This window comes from Globicephala melas, chromosome 2, assembly GCF_963455315.2.
Source record: "Globicephala melas chromosome 2, mGloMel1.2, whole genome shotgun sequence".
In the NCBI taxonomy this organism is placed as follows: domain Eukaryota; kingdom Metazoa; phylum Chordata; class Mammalia; order Artiodactyla; family Delphinidae; genus Globicephala; species Globicephala melas.
The window spans coordinates 70677626-70688332 of NC_083315.2; the positions used below are offsets into that span (position 1 = coordinate 70677626).

The 10707-nt window shown below is 38.2% G+C and overlaps 1 protein-coding gene across 5 annotated transcripts in view; it reads right to left on the reverse strand.

Annotated features, from left to right (window-relative positions):
• LACTB (lactamase beta) overlaps positions 1-10417 on the reverse strand; it is a 33866-nt gene extending 23449 nt beyond the window's left edge. For 3 of the 5 annotated variants that reach the window (XR_011377241.1, XR_011377242.1, XM_030878917.3), the window contains exons 1-5: positions 9998-10417; positions 9458-9524; positions 7789-7979; positions 7153-7504; positions 6064-6229 (exon numbers count right to left, since the gene is read on the reverse strand). Coding sequence is in view for 2 of the 5 variants with exons in the window: in XM_030878917.3 (XP_030734777.1) it covers positions 6064-6229; positions 7153-7504; positions 7789-7979; positions 9458-9524; positions 9998-10360 (1139 nt within the window). In the remaining 3 variants the exon portion in view is untranslated. The remainder of the gene's footprint in view (positions 1-6063; positions 6230-7152; positions 7505-7788; positions 7980-9457; positions 9525-9997) is intronic. The other 2 variants (XR_009562977.2, XM_070044902.1) reach the window with 2 other exon arrangements.
• Positions 10418-10707: the final 290 nt, after the last annotated feature.

Here is a 10707-nt window from a genome sequence, read left to right on the forward strand (position 1 = left end):
CTGCAGTTCTAACAAGCTCCCACGTGATTCCAATATCACTTTGAGTAACAGGTGGTGGGATGACTAGCAAGATGGATGTGAGGAATCCTGAGCACTAGTGAGAGCTAGCCTTGTTGAAATGGTTCTTCACTTTGCTGGGGAGCAAAATAGTTCAGTTTGACTGAAGCAGAGAGCTTTAAAAGGTGATGCCGGAGGAGTAGATATGGGACAGGGCACAGCTCACAAAGGACTTTCTGCGCCATGCTAGGAATTTTGACTCCTTCACCTTAGTTCACAAAATGCTCTAGTTTTCTATATCCTAAGGGAAAAAAAAACCTTTTCTTTTTTGTTTTACCCCTGTTACAGCTTCCAGCTACCAGTCCTTTCACTCTCATTTATTGCCAAACTACATGAGACAGTCCGCACCTGCCGTTTCCATGCACTCACCCTCTCCATTCATTCAATTCCGTAAAATCTGGCTTCTGTTCCCCCATCTCTACTAATCAGCTCTCTTGCGGGGTATCAAGATCTTCTAATTCTCTTTTTATGGTCCTCATCCTAACTCCCCCTGTAGCACTGTGACCCAGCACTCCGCTGACACTCCCCACAGGCCACTTTGCTCTGTGTTTTCTCTTCTCACTCTCAATCCTATGATTCCCCGTATCCCTCCAATCACCAGTAGTTCCAGTGTCCGAGGTCTTCTCTTCTACAGAGATAACTACAAAACTGCAGCTGTACCACAAACTCTGTTCCAAATTTACCATCGGATTTTCTACTAGCATTAATAATTCTCAGATTTCTTTTTTTCTCAATGTTGTTTATCAGAATCAGCATTGGGCCTCATCCCTCCCTTCAAAATTCGTAACTTTGAAGGGACAGTGGGCATATATAATTTGAAAAAGGACTTCTCTTTCTTCTGTCAAGATTCTTATATGTCCCCCAAAAGTCCAAGTCATAATATTGGGTGAAGCAGGAGTGACCACAGGTATGTGCTCTGAAGGTTAAAAGAGAAAAAAGTCTACAGAGGATCTTAATATGCTCTCCTGAGAACCAATGATTTGATACGTGGTCTCCTCAGTTCTCAAAATGAACATGTCCAAAACTACTCTCTTCTGAACCTTCGTATATTTCTCCTCTCCATTAAAACCTTTCTTGCCTCTCTTGCCCTCAAATCTCTCATAACCAATAATGATAAATCCTCATTCAACCTCAGCTTTCTGTCTGACCATTCTCCCTCCTTCCATTCCTATGGCCACTCCTGTATTTTAGGTTCCCATTACTTTCTGCCCCAACTCTGATTACACTTTTATTTCCCGCCAACCAAATCTCAAAGAAGTCACATAACAGAATAACAAAAATGTTTTCTCACTGAGAAATATATTTATTAAAGTGAACTCCAAGTTTTTGAAGTAGGAGAGAACTACCAATCTATTTTGGTTAATAATCAGCTTTGTGCAACTTTTAATAAAGCATTTCAAAGCACCTACATCAAGGTTGGAAATTAGGATGACTCAGTCACTCCTCTTTTAAAATATAAATTTATGGAGAATTTTAGACTTTAATCTAGAATTCTAAACTTTAAAAAGGTAAATTCAGCCTTTAATCTTTTGATTCCTCTTCACAGAGGACAAATTAATGACTTTTCATGAAAATAAATCTGTTCAGCTGAATGATAACTTTATTATTTCAAATTCTTAAGGAATTTCTGCACTAAAAAGAATGGAATTATAGACACAAGTTCTTAAGTTACTGGGACATCTTTGTAACTGAATAATTGATAGAATGATGCCAGATGACAAACAGCCTCTCCCCACTTATTTAAGAATCCCTAGTTTCTACACAAGATTATATTATCACAGAAATATACATCTACAAACTCATAATTTCAAAATAAATTTTTAAAAGCTTCTTAAATGCCTTTACAAACAATTATGCATCACTTTGTATTTTATTGCTATGAGAAGTTTAAAGAACCACAGAATTTAAAATACATATTATAAACACCCAATCCCACTCTAACATTTAGCATTAACATGGACTGAACCTACTACTAGAGTCCATCAGCTAAAGCATAGAAAACAGCTTCATAAGGAACGATGCTTAATTTTAGAAGATACTCTAGAAAATAAAGATAATAAATAATAATTAAGATAATAAGAAAAGGTAAGACCATATCTATACTGTCAAAATACAGCAAACCCTTCAGAAAACATTCATTTTATTTGATTTTGGTCCTATCCAACTATGAAAGAGATTTTTGTTGCAAGTATTGTGCCAAACACAGAGAAAATATGAACAGAGTCTAATAATAAGCTAATGCATTGACTAAGGATTCCCCCATCAACAAACTGAGTGTCTTTCAGTGGCAAGAACATTCACTCCATTCCCCTATGGTGTTTGCTTAAAGAGTTATTTAGTTTACTTGCCTATACAGACTATACTTGAAATACAGAATCAGTATCTATTTACATATACAGAATCAATGTTCCCAGTCTTCCATTTAAGAAACCCCAGTTTTATTCAGGACAAGAGTGCACCCAGCTAAAAACTAATTTCTCTGCATTCCTTACAGCTGAATGTGCCCTGTTGCTAAAATTCTGGCCGAAGAAATGTAAGTAGTATTTTGGAGTGGGATTCTGGGGGAATACCTTAAACAGGTGATAGGCACTGGGAGGCACTATTTTAAACACACACACATACATACAGAGAAATGATAAAGATGATAAATATTTACTCTTGGGATATAGTAACTCTAAGAAGTCTAGGTCAAGATAATGTAAACATATTTAATTTATGATTATACCAAGGGGTCAGTAGACTAGATAACAAAGCTGCAAACTTTTGCTGGAAATTTTATTTCTTGTACAATGGTACCATAAAACAAATGAACGGAAACATATGCATTTACTAAATTTTACTTTAAGGTTTTTTTTTTTTAAACACACATCTTTGAGAAGATTTCTTTTACTCCCTGAACTTCTCCCCAAAGCTGGTGAAATAATTAATAAGCTCTTTTGAAATAATTACTACAAAAATAAAAATAGAATCAGAGTTGAACTTTAGAGACCCAAACAGATACTGTATCAAGTAAAATAAAAACAAAGCAAATAGACAGAACATTTTCCTTGCTAACATATTTCCTTCTTCTTTTAGTGTCCTATTTTATTTCTGCAGCCTATTTAATCTACCTGAAATGAATCACTTACCCCTTTAGCACCACTGGGCACAACTAAAACCTAAAGAAAAAACCCAGAGTTGACAGCAACCTTTAACAATAGAAACAGAAACCCACTGCCTTTTTCAAAGAATGGGAGATAAAATGAAATTAACTCAATCATATGCCATATTTTGATTTCTGTGCATCATAAATTAATCACTCATTAAGAAAACAGTAAATGATAGCTGCCTTGCAGTCTGCACATTCATGGAGCCTTAATTTTCAGCTGAGAAAAGAGGCTCAATGATTCTCCCTTATATGTAAGTGTAGGCATCTGTTATCAAATGCCTAGATTTGAATCAAAATAAGGTCATGCGTCTATGCCATCTTTATTAGAGAATCTTTTCTAGATTCAACTGACAACTTCAGGTATTTGTCACTTTTTCTTATGCTTTCCAGTAGAATATAATGTTGGACCTAAAAATAATAAACACTGTCTGAAGTGGTTGAAAACTACAGGCCATTTCCATCATTACAAAGTCTACAAATAACAAATGCTGGAGAGGGTGTGGAGAATAGGGAACCCTCCTACACTGTTGCTTGGGAATGTAAGTTGGTGCAGCGACTATGGAAAACAGTATGGAGGTTCCTCAAAAAACTAAAAATAAGAGTTAGCATATGACCCAGCAATCCCACTCCTGGGCATATACCTGGATAAAACTGTAATTCAAAAAGATACAAGCACCCCTATGTTCATAGCAGCACTATTCACAATAGCCAAGATACGGAAACAATCTAAATGTCCATCAACAGATGAATAAAGAAGATGTGGTACATATATACAATGAAATACTACTCAGCCATAAAAAAAGAATGAAATAATGCCATTTGCAGCAACATGGATGCAACTAGAGATTATCATACTAAGTTAAGTCAGAAAGAGAAAAATACCATATGATATCACTTATATGTGGAATCTAAAATATGGCACAAATGAACCTATCTACAAAACAGAAACAGACTCACAGACATAGAGAACAGACTTGTGGTTGCCAAGGGTGGTGAGGAAGGGAGAAGGATGGACTGGGAGTTTGGGGTTAGTTGATGCAAACTATTACATTTAGAATGGATAAACAACAAGGTCCTACTGTATAGCACAGGGGACTGTACTCATAATCTCCTGGGATAAAACATAATGGAAAAGAATATAAAAAAGGAATGTATATATGTGTATAACTGAGTCTCTTTGCTATACAGCAGAAATTAGCACAACACTGTAAATCAACTACACTTCAATTAAAAAAAAAATAGAGAATAAAAAAGAAAAAAACTACAGGGACTTCCCTGGTGGAGCAGTGGTTAAGACTCCAATGCTGCCAATGCAGGGGGCTTGGGTTCGATCCCTGGTCAGGGAACTAGATCCCACATGCACGATGCAACTAAGAGTTCGCATTCCACACTAAGGAGCCTGTGAGCCACAAGTAAGGAGCCCGTAAGCTGCAACTAAGGAGCCTGCCTGCCACAACTAAGACCCAGCTCAACCAAATAAATAAATATTTTTAAAAAACCACCCAAAATAAAAAAACTACAGGCCATTTAAAAATTAAAATTCATTGCTTGCTGCTAACCTAATTTCTTTTAGGTTCAAAAAAACTTCTTTCAGGCGGATTTGCAATGCATATTTGATCCTTTTGAATAAGCTGGTAATTTAAAAATGGTAACTTAACGAAATACAACAGAAAATTGAACAAAACTAGTATGGGGATAGGAGGATGAAGCTACAAAATCTACCATTTCATCTAGTCAAGTACCATTTAGCCATTTGTAAAGCATGTTCCCTAATGGAACCGTAAAAAGTAAAAGTAACAGCTGATTTAAACACAGTTACTTAAATGTGCTGTTACCTTTCTAACAAACCAAATAATAATAAGAGTAAAATGAAAAAGAAAACACCATAACAGTAAAACTCATGTTAGTCTTTAGTCCCCAAATTCTCTTCCAATGCCTCTTTTACAAATTACTTGTAAAAATTATGATAAAATTTTAGTTTGATATATTTCAATAAAATGATTTTCAAACTTTTACAGTGGAGAAACCTGGTATATACCACCTCAACAAAGTGATTAAAATTACCATCACCAGTAATGGAACAAATTGAACTCATGTGACTTCTGAGAGACTTGATGACTAAATGCAATGTGTGTGCTTATATTAGACTCTGCACCAGAAAAACAAGTTTTTTTTTCCTTTTGTTATAAAGGACATTATTGGGACAACTGGCAAAATTTGAATAATGTCTGTAGACTTGATATGAACCTTGTGTTGATATTAATTTCCTGGATGTTCTTATCTTTAGAAAATACACACTCAAGTATTTATGGTTACCATTTAAGTATACGGGGCACCATGTCTGCAACTGATTTCCAAACGGCTGAGAAAAAAATAACATAGAGACTGACAGATAAAGCAATGTGGTAAAATGATTAACATGTGGGGAATCTGGTTGAAGCGTATATGAAAATTCTTTGTACTACTTTGTGTAACTTTTCTACAAGTATGAGACAATTTCAAAATTTAAAAAAAAATTAAAAAAAGGTAAATAAAGCATGAACGAAAACATAAAAAAAGGGATGATGGAAGAGCAAATTATAGATGCCCGTGATGGGTGCAATTTTAGTTTAATTATTCATGTGCTTAAATTATTATTGCTATCTTTCACCTAAGGATCTTGGGGTACTTCAAATATATGTGTATTTGAAAAATAAAATATATTTTATTTTCCTTACATTATAGGTGGAAAAACAGACATGTAGAAAAGGTCCCAAAATGTGGCAAGTTGATTCTGGAATGGAGACAAGCAAAATGTGACTTTAAATTGATAACAGTGTAAAGATGAACACCAGACACACCAGAAGGTATTCATTTACCTTGCTCTATTGTAAATCACTGGCTCATTTTCTTCCTGCACAGTTGTCAGCATATCCAAGTCATGGAATATTTTCTGCATATAGTCCAAATATTTATATCCTGAAGCTCTTTCTACTATGGCTGCCAATAGGGTATAGCCAAAAGTTGAATACAAAAACTGACTACCTTGAGACATCATTTTAAGGGGGAAAAAAAAGAAAATGCTTCATTATTATTTAAAAACATGTAAAATATTTTCCCACTGAAAATTGGCATATCTTTAAAACTGGAATATTTTACTTTAGCATTTAGGTAAAGATCATGGATGATAAATTAACAAATTTAGTCAACTTTGCAATGGCCCTGCTTATTCCATGTCTCTAACACAAGAATAAAATGATGATCCATATACTTATCAGTTTTTTTGTTTGTTTTTTTGTCTTTTTTGGCTGCGCCGAGTGGCCTGTGGGATCTTAGTTCCCCAACCAGGGACGAACCCCGTGCCCCCTGCCATGGAAGCACGGGAGCCCTAACCACTGGACCACCAGGGAATTCCCACAAACAAGTTTTAAAATGAAAATGGAATACAAGTACATAAGCCTGCAATAAATTTAAAGATAAAGTGGTTTCAGTAGGCATCATATCAAAAAATATTAAAAAGTTATTTTTATAGATCAGCTTTTTGGGAAATAAAATTTAGTTGATGCATATTAATTTAAGAAATGAAAGCACAAAAGAAGTTGAACAATTTAAATACTAAGTTAAATACTAATGAAATACTAAAATATTAGCAACACTTTATCATGCCAACTTCGGTTTAGATTTTATTTGGATAATTTTTCCAATATTTAATTTTTTCCATGAATATCTTGATACTGAGAATCCTCTAAATGTCTAGGTAGCCTCCGATGAAGCTAAATCAAACAACTAGCTGCCTGGATGCTAGGCTCTGTTAAGAACTACAGGCAAAAAAGCAAACATCTGACAACAAAACCCATGCCATAATCATCAACCACACTGAATGCACTCAGGATGGTATCATTTTGCATTTTCTGAAAATTAATACTTCAGTAATGATGACTTTGTAAAAAGAAGAAATTAACACTCACCAGGTTTAAAGAACAAAGGGTCATTTTTAAATAATCTTAGGGATTCAATTGAATTTTCAAATTTTTCTTTCAAATATAATTCGCCTTGTTCAAAATCATTCTTTTTCTTGCAAGGTTTTGAATTTCGGCCTTTGGCTTCATTATCTTGCTCTATCTTAGCTTTAGCAAGGTCATTCTTTTCATTACTTTTGCCTCCTTTTACTTTTAACTCTTTTTCTTGGTCAGATTCCATCGTCCCTTTCATCATCTTCAAGGCTTTATAAGCTTTCTCTTCTTTCACCTTTTTCATGTCCTTTTCATAATGACGAATTCCACTTAAGTGGGAAATCAATAATCTTGTTGTGACAGAAACCTAATTGTAAAAACATGAAAATTCAACTACAATATTAAACTGCATAATAAAAAGTTAGTAGCCCTGGAATAATGTTTCAGCAATATTTTCCATTTTAAACTGCTACTAGAATAATGTGTCATGTACACACCTTTAGCCTCAAATTTCAGAAAAATACCCACTTGGTTATTATCTGGATAAAACAAAACTTTAATCCATTAACATTAAAAACAAACCAAAGAATCCTATGAAAGCTTTTAAACCACTTAAATGTCAGTAGAAAAATGAACTGTGAGATTTATTACCTTTTCACCTTCATATTCTTTTTCTGGGAATTCAGGAACATAATGTTGTACTGGAATATCAAGATCCAGTTTCCCTGCTTCCCACAATTTGGCAATAGCAACCATGGTGAGGCTTTTGCTGATACTAGCAATTCTCATAACTGTCTCTGGCTTGCATGGTACACGGTTCTCAACATCAGCATAACCTAAACCTTTGGGAAAAAAAGCAAAAAGTCACTATTAATAGGCTTCATGGTCAAAGGAGTCTTCAAAAACTGTAATAATACTACCTTAAAACATTCTATGTGTTTATCTAAAGGAAAAGATATTTCACTTGTATAAGTTAATTAAAACTCAACATATAAGGGATGAGTCTTAGCAATACTGACAACAGTAAGCCTAACAATTTATCCTTATAACTAAACTGAAATTGTACACGGTACACAACAGTAATTTTCTGATTCAGTTACTAATGTTTCTTAGCTTATCTAAACAATTTGGTTATTCCATATTTTAAATAAGTTACTCTACATTCTTTAAAGAAAATATCATTGTTCTTCAGATTACATTTATTCTTGATTTTTGAGTGACTTTCTACTGAATTCCTTAAAATAACCAATAAAAACAAATGTGAAAAGATGCCCTGCAAACCCAATCTAGTTAATCATTAATTTAATTCAGCTGCAAGTCAGAAGAAAAACAGTGTACCACTAATTTAAAGCTCTTTCTAGAAAATATTTTAAGTTTGGTTTCATCTTCTACAGGATAAAGATGTGGAAATCTGAGACATACAAAGAACTGAGATCTGAAAAGAACGAAAAGGCATACAATAATTATTTTCACCTGTAAATGTAAATTATGCTGAAAATATCTGCATAAAAACAAAGCCCTCACCTATAGAGCTGACTTTTATATAATTCTGGATTACAATATCCGTCATAAATGTTGATCGGGGTACACTTAAACTTGAAGGAAGAATCATTTCTCTTTAAATTCAAAACCTTACTGCTCCTATCAACTTCTAAAAGGTACTACTTCCTCTAAACGATGTCTGAAACAACATTTCCTAAAAATTGAGTTCCTAAAAACCTGCTGTGATGAGTTGGACCAATTTGTGTGCAATGAAAAAATAAATCAAATTATAAAATGCTTTGATAAAAGTATGATAAAATGCTTAGAAGTCTCTCTTCCAAAGCTGCTTGCTTTTTGTTTGAAAAAAAAGCTGACACCTCTGCATAGTAAAAACAAAAAAAAAAAACAAAAAAAACTAATAAAGTAGATTGTAAGCTCATTAAGGACAAGGAGTCATGTATATCCCTTGTTCTTAGTACAGTGCATTTTACAGAATGGGGGACTCAGTAAATTGTTGACTGAACTAAAAAAGAAAAACATTAAATTCTGACGTTTTATCTAGTCATAAGGGTTATCTACAAATGTGCAGTTAACAGACCGTTCTATACACCACTTTGAGAACAATACAACAAACCATCTTTAAGACTTCAGTTTACTCATCAGAGTCACACTTTAAACCCTGCTGTTTATATAAAGTCCAATTCTTTAGTTTGTTAGTTTTCTCTACAGTATGTATAGTTTTATGAAAACTGAACAGCACTTCATGGGATTCACGCCAAACAGTAACACATCAAGATTTCATTCACCGACTGGCACAAAACAAGCCAATAAATCAAACCTTCTGACCAGACTTCTTTTCCATCTACAGAGACTCCAACCACAATGCCCGGTGCGCCCACCTCATCCTAAGAGCCAAGGGGAGAGAACGGTTCAAAGCAGGCCGAAATCCCTCGCACGTCCGCCAGCGCCTTCCTCTGGTGGGGCTTCCCTCGGCCCGGGCCCCGCCCACCTCGGTTCGGGGCCCCGCCCACCTCGGTTCGGGGCCCCGCCCACCTCGGCTCGGGGCCCCGCCCACCTCGGCTCGGCCGGCCGGGAGTTAACCGTGAGGGGAGTGCCCGCTGGGAGCAGTAAGGGGAAGGGGCGGTCCCCGAGGCGGGCCGTGACCTCCGCCCCGACTTGGGCAACCCCCCGAGAGCATCTGACCGTGGCCGGGAGGTCGGGACACGGGAAGTCTTTCTGGGAAGCCGACCGCGGGCATCCAGCCGCCCGGGGTGGCGTCCGCTCACCCCGAGAGATGACCACCAAACGGCCTCACGCCGGGGTGACGCCGGGGGTGGGGCGCCGGGTTCCCGGCCGCCTACGCCCCCCGTCGCCGCACCTTGATTCTGTGCAGGAGGTCGCGGCTGCGGTCGATGGCTCTAGCAAAGCGCCTGGAGTGCGGCGGCGTCGGGGTCTGCGGAGACCACTGGGCGAGGGGCTGCTCCTGCAGCGGCAGCGGCTCGGCCTGAGGCGGCGTCTCAGGGTCTGGGGCCGCGGTGGGCGGCGTGGGGGACGCACCCCTCAGCCCGCCGGCCAGCTTCACCCCAAGCGCCAGCCCGAGACCCAGCCCGAGGCCTCCGACCCAGCCAGGGCCGAGCGGCGGCAGCCCGGCGCGCTGGTGAGCTGCACGCCGTCCGCAGCCCCAGGCGCAGCTCCCGTGGGTCACGGCCCGGTTTGTCACGGCTGACAGGAGCCGGTACATGGCGTCTCTGGCGAGCCTGCAGCTTCAGAGCTCGCGCAGGCCTGGCGGGCGGCAGAGGCGCGAGGAAGGGAGGGGAGGGGAGGGGGCGGTGACCGCGTTCAGGCCCTAGCAGTCGAGGCCGGATGGCCGGAGCGCCGATCGCATCGAGTCCTTCCTCTTTTCCTTTTTTCCTTTGCCTCGTCTCTTGATATTTCTTCATCTTTCTCCCCCCCACACACTTTTCCTTCTCTGCCTCCCCTTAGATCAAGTGTCACCTCCTCAGAGAAGCCTTCCTAGTCCCCGTCCCCATGGGAGCTCTCGCCACACCTAGACCCCCAGTGCGCACGCCTCCTTAATAACACTTAACA